The sequence below is a fragment of the Macrosteles quadrilineatus genome, unplaced genomic scaffold, assembly GCF_028750875.1.
Source record: "Macrosteles quadrilineatus isolate MER2022 unplaced genomic scaffold, UCM_ALF_1.0 Scaffold_2__2_contigs__length_208266976, whole genome shotgun sequence".
Lineage (NCBI taxonomy): Eukaryota > Metazoa > Arthropoda > Insecta > Hemiptera > Cicadellidae > Macrosteles > Macrosteles quadrilineatus.
Window position 1 is genome coordinate 152,854,870 of NW_026542595.1, and position 20,990 is coordinate 152,875,859.

A 20,990-nucleotide genomic window follows, 5' to 3' on the forward strand; every position below is an offset into this window, starting at 1 on the left:
TTTGCTACTGAAGCCCCAAGAACTGATGTATAGATTATGTTGTACATAGACACTGTAGCAGGTTGTTGAACATTAAAAGTTTATTTTTTATTGATTTTTGTATATTTTCTAAGCATTTTCACTTCATTTACATATTATAATATTCGACTAGGCCATCATGTATACATGATCAAATTTTACTATTGCTAACTTTCAATCAGTTCCAGTTCTAAAAGAAGAATTTAATTTCAGGTTTTTTTTTGCGTGAGAACTGCAATTGCTTCGAAATAATCTCCTGCGGTCTCGGCAACACTGATAGCTTTTCGTTATCATGGTAATATTAACGATCATAACGAACCATCGATGTATACAACCTAACTATACACATCGATGCGAACGCCTTGCTTATTATATGCTTATTTGAATAAAGGGAAGCAGTCTTAAGTATTTTGCACCTATTAGAATAGACAGAAAAAAAAATTAGTGCAGGCGGAGAACATTTAAGTCGTTACATGCATGGTTGATTTCTGTTGTTGAACTATTCAACTATCGAATACAACCTTTATGCTGTATCGAATATAGTTTTTATGCGATTAATCCACTTTAAAGTACTCATACAACAATTAACTCTGAATTTAATAACTATCATATTCTGGGGATCTTTTGAAAATGTTTTATTCTAATGTGTATATTTCAAACCATAATATTCTTTATTATTAAGAATTTCTTCATCGTTAGCAAAATTTCCTTTAAGTATGTAGCTATTCTATTACCATGGATGCCATTGAGAGACCTAGACCCGGGGCCGATTTACTGTTTCTTTTCGATGTTGTAAGAGGCCGAAAACACTATTCGTTCACAATATTAGGCTACATGTGTTAATACTTGTCCGTGAACACGATATTTTCAGTAACTTTGGGTCAATTGTGATGAAATTTGGTTCGAACGTGTAGTGCGGCATAATCATAGTGAGTTCGTGAACTAGCAAGATCGGGTCGTAAGAACAGTGTTATTGGGTTTTGACTTTTTTCAAAATTTGGTTGTTTCTAAACTGTTACTCGTTTGTGCTTAGGAGGTAGCTTTACTTCATTTGAAATCCGTTACGCCCTTGAAAATGTTTAAATTTATAAAATATTTTCTTAGGTAACTTATAAGCGCCGTCAACGAGAATATGTGAATATCTATATATAATAATACATATATAATACATAATAATACATATAGATATTCACATCTTCTCGTTGACGGTGCTTATAAGTTACATAAGAAAATATTTTATAAATTTAAACATTTTCAAGGGCGTAACGGATTTCAAATGAAGTAAAGCTACCTCCTAAGCACAAACGAGTAACAGTTTAGAAACAACCAAATTATTTAGATAGAAATTACAATAGTATATAGATGTGAAGATTTGCATCTGGTAGACGAAACAAGGAAAGATTTGGCAGTGCCGAATTGTAAACGCAGGTAGCCTCTGCATCTGTTGACAAAGGTAACCCAACATTCTGGGGGCCGTCGTAAAATCCACATTAAGAAAAATTCCTGTGAACGAGACAAGAAGAGTTGGGAGATTTTTCCTCGAAATTGGACAAAGGATGAATGTTTAGCTTTCACATTCGACACGTGGAGCATGGTCGAGATGCATACTTGAGGTTTTGAAATCAAGACACTCCTTCAGCAAAACAACATTTTTGTGTTTGCTGGAATTTACATAAACTTAAACCCCGTGGAATGAAGCTTTTGAAATCATATCGTTTAATTTTGTTTACAAACCAATCAGTGAAAAATACCTTAACACGATGTCTCCAGTTTTAATAGGTAAATTCATATTCGCGTTAAATTCAATATCGTCTACTAATTTTAAGAGATAACTTCCTAATTCCGCATAATTGTCAAAATGACGTTTGTCTAATTTCATAATTTACTGAACACTATATAGCCGCTTTGCTCATTGCGATTTAAATAGAGCTGAATTGTTTTTTCCTTGAAAAACAATGATACCACAGCCGCAGCAAACCTGCAGACTAAGCGAATTACAATTTGTCTGGTTGGATTTTTACTGAAGTATTTCCTTTAACATGTCCGATCTATTCCCTACTTAATTCATATATAAATCCCAAAGTACACATGAACTTTTGATAAAACTACGAGTCACACCCACCATAGACCATATTATACTTATGATTTGTTCGTCATGACGAGAAACCTTGCGCTAAAAACTCCATTAAATTAAATAAATTGCCCTTTAAGGTCGTAATTCCTTTCTAAAAGGAACTTTCCATATACCTAATGTTAAAAATACCTCTGCTGTACTTATTTGTTTGTTATTCTTTCAATGTATTACCTTATTAAAATCATGTGTGATTATTTGTTTGTATTACTGTATTCGGTTTTGTTTATTTCAGTTGAAGCAATCAATAGTTTGATCAAAGATTACACATGAAGTCAAACGGGGGTAACAGCTAGTTATGTTTAACGAGTACTTCAGTTTGCTACAACAGGGAGGTCAATAAAGTGTGGTTTTTGGTAACATATTAAAACCTTAGTATGAAATAAAATAAATTTGTCAATTTTGATCAAAATATATCCATAAACAAGCAAACTACAACAGTATTCTTTTTTATTTTCTCTGTAACCAATAACCGTACAAAAACACTTCAATATACTAAACTATTTGCTTTTTATGCTTTGCAAAATTGACTAGAGAGTAATCGGAAAATGTTATGTTTTCAGGGTCAAAATGGGCAAACTCAATTTTTACCAAAAAACCCTATAACCCTGTTCCCATGGTCCTATAATTCTGGTTCACGAGCCAGTTAAAATAAACGTAGGTTTACATATTTTTACGAAATTTAATCAGAATAATAAATTTGAACGGACGGCGTTTTTGGTCTGGGGACCTCAACACGGAAAAGTAAACCGGCCTGGGCCCAGGTATTGCCGTGAGACCTACGGTAATAGCTTATTCCCTAAATGGGAAATTCGCTAATATGATCTTAAAACAAAATGTATTATTATTGAATCATTTGAAATGTAATTGCTAAAATTTAAAATAAGAGAATACTGAGACTACTAAGGAGGTCATGCGTACCTAAAACATTAGTCATTTCTTTAAGAGCTGAAAATACTATTGAAAGGACTTCTCTGATTTTAGAGATAACTTCCTATTGCCGCTTATTAACACTTAGTTTTAAGACATTTAAGAGATAAGTTTCTACTCCCGCGTTAAAGTCATATTATATTTTATATATTATAGTCGGCAAGAAGTGTTAAAACCTCTTTATTTCCTATTCAAATGAGTTGTTTTGTCCCCCATGAGACTCACGTCTAAGTCATCATTCATGGTTTATTAATTGCACGTTACGTTTACATGTGTACACCTTCGTCTCCAGTTGTAAGAGATAACTTCTGGATCCCGCGTTAAAGTCACATGTGTCGGTAAGCAGTATTATGTATTCTGTCCAGAAATTACCTCTATTTTATCGCTATTTAAATGTTGCTGTTCGGTCTCCCTGAGATTCGACCTTGTTTAGCGTATTTCAAGATGTTGTAGTTGAAAGTAAAAAATAAATTACAATAAAACATAAACACTATGAGTTAACAATTATTGCTCTACGTCGCGTCGTTTTAGAGACCGAGATATTACGTTACTTTTTAACAATTTTATACCTACGCATCACATTATTAATTTTTGCAATGCTAATAAATATGATAAGAAAATATATGTAACTATCTCTTTCCTAAAAATTACCTAATTGTAAAGCTACCCCACTGTTCTTCCATTAGAAATTCCATAAGAATATAAAATGATATGATAAATTTCAACAAATCGTCATAAAGCATCGTATGTCATGATTACCATAATCACTGCCATGCATTTTAACACATGCATTTTTTGTTTTGTTTTGCTACGTTTTTGCTTGGCAGATAATGCGCACAATATGAAATGCTCAGTCAATGTTTAGATTTTCTAACTGCTTTGCAAGTGGTAGATTCTGTAATTTTAAACCTACAACGGTTGAATATTTAAACTATATACTTACATAGACAAATTATACAAATAATTAGCTCGGGACGATTCTAGATCCTCCGATCGAGCAAGTTGTATACAGTATTTTATAAAATTATGTAATGTTAACGTAAGATAGAGAATTTTACATGCTCCTGACAAAATCGCTCTGCGCATTACTTTACTACGCATTTTTATCTGCGTTGTATAACTTTGTGTAACTAGGAGTCTTAGCTAATGGTGGTAAGAATCGAATATACAGTATATAAACTTAATACCAACTATATACACGTTTAACTATTTTCTTTTAAGAAGGTGTATGGTAAACAAATAAAGTTTAATTTCATACCAAATATTTTCCCAAGACAGCTTTTGAAAAAATCAAAACTCAGCAAGAAATGGTTCATGACTTCAATTTATTTTCCCAAGACAGCTTTTGAAAAAATCAAAACTCAGCAAGAAATGGTTCATGACTTCAATTGGGCAAATTTTCTGTGGCGGAATATTTGTTTTCGAGCGTTAAAGATAGCGATTGAAAAAATCAAAACTCAGCAAGAAACGATTCATGTCCAATTGAACAAATTTTCGCGGTAGAATATTTGTTTTCAAGTGTTAAATCTGATTAACGTTTGGACAGACCTAAAACAGCTACTGAAAAACTCAGCAAGAAACGATTCATGACTTCAATTGAGCAACTTTTCTGTAGCGGAATATTTGTTTTCAAGTGTTAAAGATAGCGATTGAAAAAATCTAAACTAAGCACGAAACGATTCATGACTTCAATTGGCCAACTTTTCTGCGGTGGAATATTTGTTTTCAAGTGTTAAATCTGATTAACGTTTGGACAGACCTAAAACAGCTACTGAAAAACTCAGCAAGAAACGATTCATGACTTCAATTGAGCAACTTTTCTGCGGCGGAGTATTTGTTTTCAAGTGTTAAAAGAAAAACACCGTTAACAATATTAACGTTTGGACGGACCAAAATTTTTTTTTTTATAATTTTGAATACGTTGTAATATTCGTTACATCAAGGATTTCGAACACGAGGTTCGTTATATTGATGTTAGGTTTCCTTATATTATAGGTCGAGTTTTGACCTTGTTAAAACGCAATTAAATAGCATACGCTACAGTTTTGTAAAGTAGAACCTCGATTATTTGTGGCAATAGGGGGTAATGCTCACAATTTGCAATCTTTATCATGAAAATAAATTCTAAAATATAGGAAAACTGGACCCCGATTTTAGAAACTGCTTAAACAATAAAATATTACCACGATCACGAAAATAACAACGCCGTGGCCGTAATCGCGTGGATTTTATGCGGGTTTTCCAATAGTACTAATACTATAATTACACTGCATCTTATAATTATCATATTCTTGGGTTCAATTGAAAAATATTTTAATTCAATGTGGAAATTTCAAACCTTAACTAATTTATTTATAGCGAATTTTCCTATAAGAGTGTAGCTATTACCGTAGGTGGCGCGGCACGACCTAGATCCGTGACCGAATTACTTGTTCTTTTTGATGCCCTTAATGGTTAATAGTTAATACCATATTCGTTAAAATTTGTATACATCGGTTAATAAATTTGTTGGTAAACACGATGACTAGAGTAATATCAGTTCGATTTTGGTAAAATTTGGTCTGCATGTCTTAAATTGTCGATGACTAGAGTAATTTCGATTTTGGTAAAATTTGGCCTCCATGTCTTAAATTTTTTATCCCAAACATTTCTTTAACTTTAAAACTTGGCGTCGTTAAGGTAAGTCGGTGAATCCAACTCGGGTCATAGAAACAGGGTGTTATGGGGTTTTTATATTTCAAAATTTGGTTGTTTCCAAACTGTTACTCGTATGTGCTAAGGAGGTAGCTTTACTTGATTTGAAATCTGTTAAGCCCCGTCAACGAGAAGATGTGAATATAATGCAACTGGTAGACGAAACAAGGAAAGAAAACTGGCAGAGCCGATGGTAAACGCAGGTAGCCTCGATCTGTTGACAAAAGGTAACCTAACATTCTGGGGGCCGTCGTAAAAATCCAGATGGCCCACATTGAGGAAAATTCCTGTGAACGAGACAAGAAGAGATGGGGTTGTTTTCCTCGAAATTGGACAAAGGGTGAATGTTTCGCTTTCACATTCGCAGGTGCATATGTTTGAGATGCATACTTGAGATTTTGAAATCAAGACACTCCTGCAGTAACAATTTTGTGTTTGCTGGTTAATTTAAGACCAAACTCTTTGATATCAAAGATGGTTATTTAAATAAACAAACAAACTCATCACATTTACTTCACTTACTGTATTCACTTTACTTTGGTGTTTGCTCCCCGTGGAATCAAGCCTTTGATATCGGATCGTTTCATTGTGTTTGTAAAACCAATCAATTTAATAAATACGTATGTTCCTATGTAGAAAGTGTACAACTTCGTCACAATTTTTAAGAGGTAAATTCCTAGTCTTGCGTTGAGTTCAAAATGTGTAGCACTTCGTCTCCTAATTTAGGGAGATAACTTCCTAATTCCGTGTTTGTGTCAAAATATTGTTAGTTTAATTTCATAATTTACAGAACACTATAGCCGCTATGCTCACGACGATATAAATTAAAAAGCTGAAAGCTGAATGGTTTATTTCGTGGATTTAAATAACATTAGGTTTGAATACATAGGTGGCTACTACAGGGAGTAGTAGCACTAAGTAGTATGGTAGTATGATACTATGGTACTACTACTACTGTAGGTAGTACTAAAGTGCGTTTTTAGTAAAATATTAAGGACCTTAGTATAAAATAAAAAAATTGCCAAGTTTGATCAAAATATAGTCCTATCCTTAAACAAGCAAACTAAAACAATTTACTTATTCTCCTTAAGATTATTAATATGGGACTTTTAAAATTACGGGGTATTTTAAATTTTCTCCTTTAACATTAAGCGCATGAAAACATTTCAATATACTTAGTTATTGGTTTTTTGTAAGCTCTACAAAATGGTTTGGAAAGAAATTGAAAAATTTTAAGTTTTGAGGGTCAAAAATGGGAGAAAAACTAATATTTACAATAAAGTTTTCTCTTGAGGGAGAGCATGATATCCTCTGATACGTTACCGTTGATTGCCCACATTGTTATGACTGCGATACAAATACGATGCGATCTTGTAATAATTATTGAAGGATATGTAATAAAAAAAACTTATATAAACCCGACCAATCAGGCCAAAATATATGTATCCCTATGTATAATGTGTAGAACTACGTCTCCAGTTGTAAGAGACTTCCTCCTAATCCCGCGTTAAAGTCTATGTGTCGGTAAGCATTGTTATGTATTGATCTTTAATTTAATTGCTAGTACCTGGGGACCGAGCTTTGCTCGGAGAAAATCATTAGTTCACTCTGAAAGCAGTCTTAGTATCGGAGATACATAAATCTGTTCCCAAACTCCACACGGCTCGCCTTTACAACGTCCTACACCATTTCCTACGTCATGGACCTGTTTCCCTCCATTCCCATAGCACTTTAAGATTGTAGATACCTTAATCTAATCGTTATTAACAGTTCCCACACTCCGGACAGCTCGCCTTGACTACTTCCTTCACCACTTCCAACGTAGCGGACCTGTTTTTCTCCCTTCCCATAGCATTTCAGAATTGCAGATACGTTAATCTAATCGTCATAAACAGTTCCCACACTCCATACTAATCGCCTTTACTACTTCCTTCACCACTTCCTACGTCGCAAACATGTTTCCCTCCCTTCCCATTGCATTTAAAGATTGCAGATACATTAATCTAATCGTCATAAACAGTTCCCACACTCCGGACAGCTCGCCTTGACTACTTCCTTCACCACATCCTACGTCGCGGACCTGTTTCCCTCCCTTCCCATTGCATTTAAAGATTGCAGATACCTTAATCTAATCGTCATAAACAGTTCCCACACTCCGGACAACTCGCCTTGACTACTTCCGTCACCACTTCCTACGTCGTGGACCTGTTTCCCTCCCTTCCCATAGCATTTTAGGATAGCCCATACCCTTATCTAATCGTCATAAACAGTTCCCACACTCCGGACAGCTCGCCTTGACTACTTCCTTCACCACTTCCTACGTCACGGACCTGTTTCCCTCCCTTCCCATAGCATTTTAGGATTGCAGATACCCTAATCTTATCGTCATAAACAGTCCCCACACTCCGGACTGCTCGCATTTACTACTTCCTTCATCACTTCCTACGTCACGGACCTGTTTCCCTCTATTCCCATAGCATTTTATGATTGCCTTTACTACTTCCTTCACTACTTCCTACGTCACGGACCTGTTTCCTTCCCTTCCCATAGCATTTTAGGATTGCAGATACCTTAATGTATTCGTCATAAACAGATCCTAGACTTCGCACTGCTACCCTTGACTACAATGTCTCGAGTAATCTTAAGTATAATCAATCTTTGGTATAATCTTTGCTCAATATTAACAAGTGATGTTTTTCCTTTTGTACTGTATTTGTAATTTGCTAGTATACTGTGGGTAGTTGGTTTATTATGAACACGTGCTACAACTTCAAGTCTTTTGTTTACCTTTTCCTTGTTATTTAATTCAACCAACATGGTTACTTAGCAACCCATAAGACTAATGTTAAAAAAATGTGACTTTCAGTTTCGTTTTTCTACGTAATTAGATTTTTGTTGGCAGTTCTAACTGCATGAAACTTGTTTTTAGGACAAAAATAAACTATTTACAAGATTTGAAGAAAATCGTCGGAGCCGTTTTCGAGATCTTTCTGCAAGCAAGCAAGCAAGCAAGCAAGCAAGCATACATACAAGCAAACATTGCTCGTATTAGAGTATAGGATTTAAATGTGTTATACAAGGTTATACTTAAAATGCTTTATTCTGAAATGGCGACTATACGATGTTGTTTTGTCTCTCACACGCATTAAAATATATGTGTAGCACTTCGTCTTCAGTTTAAGAGATGACTTCATAATCCCGCGTTCAAGTCGTATGTTTACATGAGAGATTTTCACTAAAATTAGTAATAAGTACGACTGGGAACCATTGGTAAGTGTGTAACGGTTTTTTTTAGTAGATTTGAAGAACCATAGTTTCCTATTCCGTATTCTCACCTCGTTGCGAAGCACGGACACAGCAACTAGTTTTTATAATCTCAATAAATTAAATACCGGTATGTAAATAAAATCGAAGTAACTATTTCCTCCTAAAAGACCCTAATGATAAAGCTGCTCCACTGTTCCACCATCAAAGAAATCTATCTATTTCCATAAATCATGGTGTGTCGATCACCACAATCACTGATATGCATTTCAACACGTGCATTTGTTATTTTAATTGTATAAATAATTACTTGTTAGGCAGGTTATACACAATATAAAATTCTCTAAGTATAAGTTTCGATTTTCTAGTGGAACGGCAATTGGGACACATTGTAATTTTATACGTGAAGACATTGACACTACAAACCGTAAACTAGTTACACTTGTTTCGATTAAATAAAAAATAGTATAAATAATTTAGCTATATAAAAACGATTTTTTACCCTCCAATCGTGCAAATTGCCTATTTTAGAAGACGTTGTAATCATGACGCAGGATGGACAAATATGTTCTGCGCATTTTATCGTGCATTTTTATCTGCGTCGTATAACTATATGCATAGCTAAGATTTTAGCACATACAATTGTCTGTGTCTATTAGTTTTAATTATTTAGTTTTGTTTTTGGGACTGTATGCTAAGTGGTATATTTCTAAAAACCCGAATTCACAGTAATTTAACTATCTAGCTAATGTATACCACATTGTAAATTGGTGATATTGCCGTTGGAAGAAATAAATAAATTTAATTTCGTAACCAGTTTTGAAGGCTGCACGTACAGTACAACTCATGGTGGTTGTACGTGGTCAGCACTTCACTGTAAGCCGTAAGGTACCACCAATTTGCATCTGTGACTCCAATTGGCTTTAAATACGCCTCAGCTGTGGTGTTTATGTGACACAGTGTCATCGTGCATGCTATTGTGGACTTATTGGCAGAATTAAGTGGAGTAGTACCCCTTAGAGGTACGTTTTAGTAATTTAGTTTCTATTTTTGAACTGTACCGCAAGTGGTATATTTATAATAATCGAATCTACAGTATTTGAACATTATAATCATGTAACTAGTTTTAAAAGTTGTGTGGTAAACAAATACAGTTGAATACCAACCAATTTCTCAAGACAGCAATATACTATTAGAAAAATTAAAACTCAGCAAGAAACGATTCTTGACTTGCATTGAACAAAATTTCTGCCGCGGAATAGTTTGTTTTCAAGTGTTAAACCCTGATGAACGTTTGGACAGCCCAAGAATGGTGTGTTTGTCTGCAGAGGGGCTGGGGAAAGCCCGGGTCTCTGGTGGCCTTTGTCCAAGGGTTGCTAATACCTGGTGGTAGCTGCCGAGTCGCTGGCTTGTTTATGGCCCTCGTCCCTTTGAGAGGGCGAGACGCCGCCAACATAGGAATCTAGGTTGGAGACAGGAAGTCTGCAAGTCTGCACCTATAAACTTATCGAAATAACAAAGTGTAAATCTTGGTGTGTTCTCAAGGACAGAGTTTTAGGAGTGATGACGTGGTGAATACAATATTGAATTGTGGATCGCAAAATCTAATATTGATAGAAACCAAGTTGTATGGCTGCAAAATGTGGGGTTCTGGTGTCACTTGCACATCGGATAATATTTTTCTAGAAACGACAGAAAGAACAACGAGCTAATCTTTAGTAAATATTTCGGTAATGTTGTTCTCAAGGACAAATTTTAGAAGTGATTTATTGGCGAAAATAAAACAGAACAACTGTTGATCGCAAGATCTCAGTTGATAAGGATTCTACAATATACCAAATGTTTTGTAGTATTCATATTTCTGATTGCACATGAAAATCAGATGATATTCCGTTAAAGGAAACTTTTGATATGTTCGTATTCGTAAACATAAACAGAAATATTACGGAATTGTGCTCTAAAGAAATAAATAATTGTTGGGCCTAAACATAGGTTCTTTATGTTTAGTAAATCTAAATTTAACGATGTTTATCATAGAGAGTAAACTATACAAATTTAGTTTAACACTAACACGAGACGAAAGTGATGCCATACTTTGACAAAAAATATTTGAAAGACATTTTGTTGTAACTGCCATTACTAATATGTAAACAAAGTATATCATTTCATAATCTTATGGATAAAAACAGTTTCTAAAAGTATTTAAAGATGCTGAATTTGAAGATGAAGTATTTAAGATGAATAAGTCCCGTTGTAGGGTTTCGGGACGCATATTTAAAGAGGTTATATTGATGTGTATGTATCGTCAATATTGTATTAAGTTTACTTAGAGTATTAACTTAATTTGTAATTTCATAGGGACGCATGTTAAAAATGGTTAAGCAATAATAAATGTATTTTGATTACGTAATCAATTTATGTAAAGTGATTATGATGGCGCACCTGCAAAAAAGTTAATAATTAACAATCAAAATATGTGTTAAAATTAGGCGATAACGTTAATGTAAATCATATTATAAGCATACTTTTAACCATCAAGTGTTATCACAAGTTGTGCAGGCCGTGTTTGTAAATAATAACTAGGATACCGATATTCGATCGTAGAACGGTGTTTAATGGTTATTTATGTATTCGATTTGTGCGTAATAACAATAAAAACAGTTATTTGCAATTCCAAATTCAATATATATTTATAGGTTTCCCAAGATTTGTTCTTGCTGTTTGTAGTTTTGTTTGCGTATGTATCGGTTGCACTCATCATTATTTCATATGACATCCAATTTAAGGAACGTGTTCTCTACCAAATTTGGTAGAGGTGTAATTTTTAGTGGCGGCATTACATAACTGGGTGATTATACGATAGTTGGTCTAGTGTACTCTGTTGACTTTAGTTTTGATGTTGTCATCATCAACGTAGGCATATTTAAGTTCATCAAACTAAAAATTAGAAATTTTTTTTACAATGTGCTGTATATTTGGTCAGTTGCACAATTGTTTACTTCGATATGACAAGGAATCATCATTATTTTCACGAAACTAAATCGCACTTGTCAATTTGATAAAGATAAGGACATTATTACTGTATGTAAACAATACAATCGTAAAACGTAATTTTATTCTCCAAAACAAGATAACGCCGTGCGTGTTGCAATAGCTGCCAGCTGGACGGCGGCGGTGGGTGGGGGAGGGTAGGAGTAGGAGACCGGTTGTGGTGGGGAGGGGTTGCTGGGCCGCCTCAGCCAATCCCATGCGCTTTCGCCGCCGAGGACAGTGGAGGGGGTAAACGCTTTTAAGGCGCCTCCGCGTCCCTCTACCATCATTCACCCTTAGTTTCTTGTCGCGATATTTTATTTTCAAGTCGTCAGTATGGTCGGGTTTAACAAGATGAAGAAAATACACCTGCCGGGCAGCTGGAGACCACGTAAGTTACGATTTTATATAAATATTAGGTGATTTTTGCTGATAATTGTTCAGTCTTTACACCGTTTTGAGGTAATACAACTTAAAGTAAAGAGATAACTTAGTGTTTGGGTGAGGTCTAACTTTGTTTTGCACTATAAAGTTAGGATTGTCATTTTTGCAGTATTTCTCTCTTCTTTTATTTTGGTTTAATGTTTTCTATTCGACCTTTTTTCGACTAGCAGAGTAAAGTTTATTAAATGTTTTGAGTAGATTAGTTAGTACCTTTTCTTCCAAGTCCAATATTTTTGAACAACTTAAACTAAAACTTGTAAATCCGACTATGAGTTTACACATATTTTGAAAGAGTAGGTACTAAATTGATAATTTTCGCTGAGTTTTAAGTTAACAATGAGTTTGCACTGTTCTTAAACCACGATATTTATTATTGCACAACTATTTTTTCAATTAAATTTTTAGCCCTTTTTATATTCATTTTGGTAAACCAACCGGTAACACTTTGTTGGCATTTTCTTCAAGATTTCTAAATTAGATCTTTCGGTGAGGGTTTACAATTACTAGTTCAGATATTTTATTTTTTTGTTATCTGCAGTTCTTAATTTGCATTTGGGTTCATCGGTTCATGTTGTTTTTTATATTGGATTACTAAATTAGATCTTTCGGTGAGGGTTTACAATTACTAGTTCAGATATTTTATTTTTTTGTTATCTGCAGTTCTTAATTTGCATTTGGGTTCATCGGTTCATGTTGTTTTTTATATTGGCCGACTGGCTGAGGTAATTTTAAGCAGTTTTTTACATTGTTTTGGTTTTTTTCTGGTCTGGCTAAAGATAAACTAGGCCTATTATTATTATTATTATTATGAGACTATTATTTGATGGGTGTCTGAGGGGATGTTTTGAAGGACAGAAGAATTTTTATAACTTTTGGCCACTATATGTTTGCTTTTTGATTTTTTTGTGCTGATTATTTGCTAAAAGCTACTAACGAATGGAAGTAAAAGCCTACTAACGAAACTGCAATAATATTAATATTTTTTAAAAGTTAAATAGATTGTTCACTTTTTTAATTAGATAGGCAGGCCTTTCATATTCTTATATTTATAAGATTTTATGATTGTCTGTTTGAATAATCAGGAGTACTATTACTTTTCTTGAGTTAGAAACTTTAATTGTGGTTACTATTATAGGGAAAATACCAATATGTATGACAAAATTTGATTAAAACAATGACAATAACTTGCTACTGTAGGCCTACTTCTTATCTAGTGTATGTCAGATGGGCTAACCAAATTAAGCAGCATTGAATTTATTTTACAATTAATTCCACGCTAAAATAAACAGTACGGTCTTACTCTTAGTTTCGGGGCTCAAATATTAAATGAGGTTCTCTTTTACCTTTTACAACCTGTTCAATTGGTGAGACTCAAGTTGTTTTGAAGGTTAATTTTAATTTGTTATATTTACTCGTAACCAAATCCACCACAGAGGCTTCCGGAATACCACTGGTAATTTTACTAATTAATTAGTTGGCCATTAAATGTGTTCTCACAGCTTAATTTCTTAAAATAAAACTGTTAATTGTAAAACCCGATGTCTCAAAACTTTAAATCACACTTGTTAAACAATAGAATGCTTTACAACGTTCAATTTCAGTTATATTTATAAAAATATGGGGAATTATAGGCTTATTGTCTGCCTTGCATTTTAAAATCATCCTGTCTCTGAGCCTTAATTGTTGAAACTAAATTGATTTCGAATTGCGAGACTGTGAAATTCAAACCATGTTTGACGATTTATGGAATTGTGTTTTGAAACACTAGCTACAACATATTATTATGGAATAATTTAATTTAACATTTTAAACTGTTGATCTAACTAGCTAGATAAAGGCATATTGTTGCCCAGGTGTTAGTTTTTAACGACTTTAGCAGAGTGAAGTTAATCCAAATTATTTGATAAGTTTCTTTCAAGTCCTTTAAGTTTAGTATTCAGATAGTTTTGGCTCTAACTTTTAAAGCTTAACGGGTAAAGTCCCCCATATTTTTTAAAAGTCTAAATTCAATAGACTAGATTAGCTGATGTTTTAACTACGGAATGTGTTGCACTGTTTCTAAACCACAAAAATACACATCAAAGTAAAAATTTATTCTATTTTAGTTTTTTTTTTCTAAAAATTGTCACCAGAACGTATTGTAGGCCTATTTTATCAAGATGTAGTTTGCTATGGTAAATGTTAAAACTAAATAATTTTTCAGTGATTTTTTTTTATTAAAAAGTCTTTTACAAATCTACAAGTGCTTAATGTGCTTTCAATTTTTGTCATGTGTAATAATTCAGTGTTAATATCCGAGCTTAAGAGTCATCAGGACCGCCGGGCATCTTGAATTTTTTGCCTGTAACGATAATGTTAATTGTTGAAGCATTACAGCATTGTTTGTTATGATAAAAAGTTGCAAAATATCTCACTTTTTAAAGCTATTGAAACCACGGATGTGATTTGCTATCTACTTCTTAAGATTAGTTGTTTTTTTTTTATCAAACCACATAAATATATTGGCTTAAACTATGATTTGTTTCAACCTCTAAAACAAAAGTTTTAAAAATCCGAAAAGCAACTCGCACGGAAAATATATTTAAGAATCATATACAATTTTCTGCTTGGTAATCAAGCTTACGGTGCATGATTAATATGCTTCAACGTGAACGCATGTTTCTGCTGATCGACGCTCGGACAACCACTGTTTTGCCTGGCATCTGACGGTCAACAACAATGCAAAATTATTGCCTCCTGATGACTCTTAATAGCTTATAAACTATAAATAAAGTTTAATTATTGGTTTCATCATAACAGCAAGTAAAATTGTTAGCCTTAGAGTAGGCGCTTAACCTTTGAAGCATTAAGAGGGCAAAAGCTTTTCCTGCGTCAAAAATCATAAAAATGTATTCACTTTTCATTTGATTTTTTCACATACTTTTGCAGTTAAATTATAACTAAAGTGCAGGTATTCCAACACTAGAATATTAACTGCTTTGGTTTGTCTCTATTTTACTATATAATTAATTCAGTCTTGGTCTATGCATGTGAACTGTACTGAAACATCTTTCCTTCAGGGCTTTTGTAGTACTCATTAATTATTCTTTGGAACAGTTTTTCTACAAATTACAATTTAATATTTAAATTATATTTGCGTTTTAACAGATCTTTTTTATTTTCAATAAATTGAATTGGAGTTAAAGTTTAAGGTAACAAATTTTTTAATTGCCGTTACATGAGTATATATATTTAACAGTTTTTCTCTAACCAAACATGTTCCATATCGTTATAGCAATGTGAAATTGCCAGTGAATGTGAGTATGTGTTTTATCTGGTGTTCAGGGGCACTCCCATATTGCTAAGGGTAGAGCTACTCATCATACTTAAAACTGCTAATGACACGCTTGTACGTCATCAGTATATTAGCAGGTATATAATATATAATGTATATAATTATATAATATACTAGCTGACCCGGCGAACTTCGTATCGCCAAAGTTATAGGTTTCCCCTAAGACAGACCGATGGAAAGAAAGTACCGTTAAGTTTAATTTTCAAGATGATCTCGTTCGCATCGCTCAATCACGTCCTGGTTGAAGTTCGTTCGCTACGCTCACTCACCTTTGGGTTGGAGCTCGTTCGCTACGCTAACTCGCCTCCAGGTTGAAGTTCGTTCGCTACGCTCACTCACCTTTGGGTTGGAGCTCGTTCGCTACGCTCACTCACCTTTAGGTTGGAGCTCGATCGCTGCGCTCACTTGCCTTCAGGTTAGCTCGTTCGCTACGCTAACTCGCCTCAAGGTTGAAGTTCGTTCGCTACGCTCACTCACCTTTTGGTTGCAAATTAGCTGTTGTCATAAATGTAAAAGAAATAATAGTGCTGCACCCTGTTGGTAATCCTTGTAACTTTAATGCTATTGAACATCATAGAACAGAACCAACTTGTTTAATTGAAACAGCTGTTAAGATTCATTAATTCCATTTCTCATAAGGTTAACATGGGAAACTCCAGAGCCACTGGGGCGGAGCCCTTTTAAGAATTTCGAAACGGGAAATAGTTTACTTTCTATTCGCATACCTACAGAATTTACACACCAAATTTCATAACGATCGGTGAAGTCGTTCCGGAGGAGTTTGCAGACAAACACTGTGACACGAGAATTTTATATATTAGATTTTAATTCACAATTTATAGGATACAATTTATATTTTATTAAGATATATTAGCACTCCAAATACATGATGATGTTAATGTTTGTTTTTTAGCCATACCGGTATATAAAAGTATTACATATCATTAGCAGTGAATTTTTTAAGAGCCACTAATATATCTGCTCAATCATCTTCCAGTGCCATGAGATGACAAATTTACTTATAGCAACGCTAGTGGGGCTGCCTACGATTGACAGGCAAAGCTCTCTCAAAACACTTAATGCTTTTTACCATGCGGTTGGCATTCTTGGTTATAGTAGTATGTTTTCTGTGCTCACGCATTATTCTGGAACTTTGTTGTCCCGATAGCTTCTTTTGAATACAGACTAAGTTAGCTCGGTAGGTTTATTTTTAAGTTTTATGATTTGAATTTGTTTTTATCGATCAAAATATCTACTAATTCTCAAATAATCTCGTTGCCTATATGGACGTAATATATTGTTGGTTGTTCAAACATATTTCACTTTGATATATGTATATACAGGGTGTCCGGTCATAAGTGTTAAATACAATTTTGCATCAAACTACATGGTAATGGCGACATAATGACGCACATTTGAGGTTCCCAACCTCAACCGTTGGGGAATAACAAATAAATTACGGTTTTCCAAAAATTATTGTAGTTGTTATGAAAAAGGTTATATATTACTCTGTTAAAAATGCACTAATTGTTAATTTAAATGTCACTTTCAGAATCCTCAAAAAATTTTAAAAAGATATAACACATAATCGTTGGAGTACAGAAAATATTCTACTTAAATTTCTTCGTTAAACAATTATTTTTAATACTGACGAAAATTTAAATAACATTCAGTAATTTATTTCTCGGTTACCGAGATCCGCTGAGTTTAACAAATATTACTAAAAACTTCCTTATTTAAAGGGCTTTACAATGGTGTATAATAGTTTTTATCAAGTTTCAAATTTCCTAATGTAATTCAATCATTGTTGTGAAAAAAACATGGTAGGGCAAAGAAAAGCTATTGTGAAGAATAATACATTTAACTGCAGGCAACAAATAATTTGTATTTTTTTCTCGTATGCAACGCTTTTTTATAACTACTAAGCTAAGAAAAGAAACATATAGTAGCAAAATGTGTTTGTGATAAAGTTACGGTTATCGTATATTTTTCATATTTCAGATAAGATTTCAATTAACTCGCGGAAGTTCGGTTGTGGTTATACCAAAACTACCCGACACTGATTGGACGTGGAGGAAGTGTGACATGGCCTCCTCGATCTCCAGACTTGAGCCCGTTAGATTTTTATTGTTTGTGGTTACATGTAAAGTCTAGTTTACTCGACTGTTGTAAACTCTGAAGTTGAGTTACGGTAGAGAATCTTTGAGGCTACTGGGAAAGTAAGGGAAAATTTGACGTATGAGATCACAGTTGGCGCGATTCGCAAGCGAGCTAGGGCCTGCTTGCGGGAAAACGGAGGGCACTTTACACCCAAACTGTGATTCCACCTTAAAAAAAGTTGTGCTTCGGACCAAGTATGTCATAGATTTGATTTGTATTGTGTGTTTTTACTAATGTATTGTGTTTTTTTAGTAACAAATTTTCCAAAGTCTAAACAAAAACTCTTTAGTTTGATGAAAGTGTAGTCTGGTCAATCTTAAATTACACAATCCCTCATAATCAGTGGTCAGCTCATAAAGTAGTAAGTAAAATTCATTATTTTTTTACAATATCTGTTTTGGTTTAACCGTGATTTTTCACAATAGTACGTAAAATTCACCATAGATTCGACAGTAGATAAATGTGGTTATACATCACTGTAAAGCCCTTTAAATAAGGAAGTTTTTAGTAATATTTGTTTAACTCAGCGGAACTCGGTAACCGGGAAATAAATTGCTGAATGTTATTTAAATTTTCGTCGATATTAAAAATAATTGTTTAATGAAAAAATTTAAATAGAATATTTTTCCGTACCCCAACGATTAAGTCTTATTATATCTATTTAACATTTTGTGAGGGTTCTGAAAATGACATTTAAATTAACAATTAGTGCATTTTTAACAGGGTAATATAAGCTTTTTCATGTCAACTACAATAATTTTTGAAAAATCTTAATTTATTTGTTATTCCCTAACGGTTGAGGTTGGGAACCTCAAATGTGCGTCATTATGTCACCATTACCATGTAGTTTGATGCAAAATTTTATTTAACACTTTTGACCGGACACCCTGTATACTAAATTCCTTATAATACATGTTCTATTTTTTGAAATATTATTACTAAGTAGTTGTATATGAATTGTTTGCATATGTTTTGAGTTAATTTATATTGAGTTTGAATTATAATAGTCACTTTGGTGTTCGTACTAAAAGAAATCTAATGTGATGTCCCTTAAGAGTATTTTGGTTCTTCTAAATACTCATGCCAATGTCTGGGTTGTTTGATTCTTTGGAAGAAAGAAACATACTGTGACAATTTAATTGAGCTTTTTTGTATGTGTTTACGTTAACTTTGAAAACGAACAAATTACATTCCCTGGCGTTAAAATGTGATTTGTCTTTTATTGATTTTATAAAGAGCTTCCATTAATATGTATACCACATATACCATGTATAAGTCTGAAATTAGAAATATAATTTATTTTGAAGCTAGACCTAATAATAATGTTGAGTCTGATGTGAAATTTTGATACAAAAATATAGGTAACTATAAAATAATCGATGCATTCAAAATTGTATATTATGATTTATAAGTTTTATATTTGTTAGTAAAATCCTTACGCCTTACTTGAGTACTTTACTTTGCCCTTTTATTACTTTACTTGTTTACTAAATGTTATTTTTGCAAGCAGTTTGTTCCATTGTTAGAAAATGTATCCATTGCTTCTAAAAGCCTGTTTGTAGTATCATAGCTTATCTCATTAGTTCACGTGCTCCTATATTGGCTTATAGTATTTTGCATGTCTATGAAAATAATTGTTGGCACAGGATCAAATGTAAACTCTATTTTATATTTGAATGCATTAATATTGTTGTGTCATCAAGAGATGAACTACTACACTGTTAACACAAAAATAAACTACAATTATTATACGATAATTAGGCTTACACAAAAACTGACAATACCATAACGCAATAGTAACCAGCTATAGCGCGAATGGTTGGTGAGTTCCTCAGCGCCCACACTACTCTGCCTTGTCGAAACGCCAGTTTTATTGTGTCAGCCCGAGTGGTCCTGACCCTTGTGGTAAACAACCCTGCGTTTTTTGCCCTTCCTGAACGACCGGTCCGCCATTAGAACTGCCTTGCCGACGTTGATACCTTGAGCGACGGCAGCGCCACAGCTGTAAGTGAGTAGCCAGAGAGTTAAAAGGCGATTTTGAGTTCATGTCCGGCCCCCTCTTAATTACCAATTTCTAGCATTTATAATCAAGTCAAACTGATGTTAAGCTATGGTATCATTATGTCATCAGCTATCTCAGAACCAATAATCACAGGGAAAAAATTATTAGACACTAGTGCTATCTGTGACTGGCGCAGTCAACTATCTTCTTTTTGGATCTAAAATTTGCAACAGACGGTCCAATATGGGATGCCTACGTATAGTCTAGTTGTTGTGGTACTTGGGAATGAGTCTCACGTCGCACTTTAAGTTTTTAAATTTGTTTTGTTACAGTGCCGGTGATCAGAGAAAACGCCGGATCTCCTCCCACAGTGCCGGTGATCAGAGGGAGTGCCAAATCAGCTTCCACCAACGACCCATTTCTCAAAACGCCCCTCATGAGGATGTATCAGGAGCGGTTGGCCACGATGGTCTCGTGGTTTGACCAATGGGACGAGAGTTGTCAGGTAACGTAAATGCTTCAAAAGATTTTTAGTGCATCCTAGTTATGAGGACTGGAATGAACAGCCGTTTTAATGCATGCGTTGCGGGTCTGAAGTAGGTAAAATTTTGACTCTTTAGGTGTAATAATCGTTTTTAGCCCCGAGGGAGTAAATATCAGCTGTTTTCAACTCAGTTTTAAAATCCGATTGTAAACAATTACATGTGTCGATTGTAGCTTATTGTTGCCCTAATGTAAAAAGTTCAACATATCGGTAGTACCAACATATGATAAAAAATCACACGGGCAAAAATTGTCTTTTCAACTCTCACTCATTTTCTAATTTTGGCTTCTCCTCTATCTTAAAACTTGAGCCCGGGTAGAAAAGAGTTACTTTACGCCCTAGTGAAAATAATCGTCCACAATATCTTGATTCTCATGTTCCTTTAGCTTGGCTTATCCATTGAGGCGCTCTTTATGGAACACCAATTCTATTAATTTGT

The 20,990-nt window shown here is 34.0% G+C and overlaps 1 protein-coding gene across 2 annotated transcripts in view; it reads left to right on the plus strand.

Annotated features, from left to right (window-relative positions):
- Positions 1–20,990, plus strand: part of LOC128986925 (protein Smaug homolog 1) — a 61,336-nt gene that overhangs the window by 27,200 nt on the left and 13,146 nt on the right. For both annotated transcript variants that reach the window (XM_054407537.1, XM_054407538.1), the window contains one exon: positions 20,340–20,512. In XM_054407537.1, coding sequence (XP_054263512.1) covers positions 20,444–20,512 — 69 coding nt within the window. In that variant the 5' untranslated portion in view covers positions 20,340–20,443. The remainder of the gene's footprint in view (positions 1–20,339; positions 20,513–20,990) is intronic.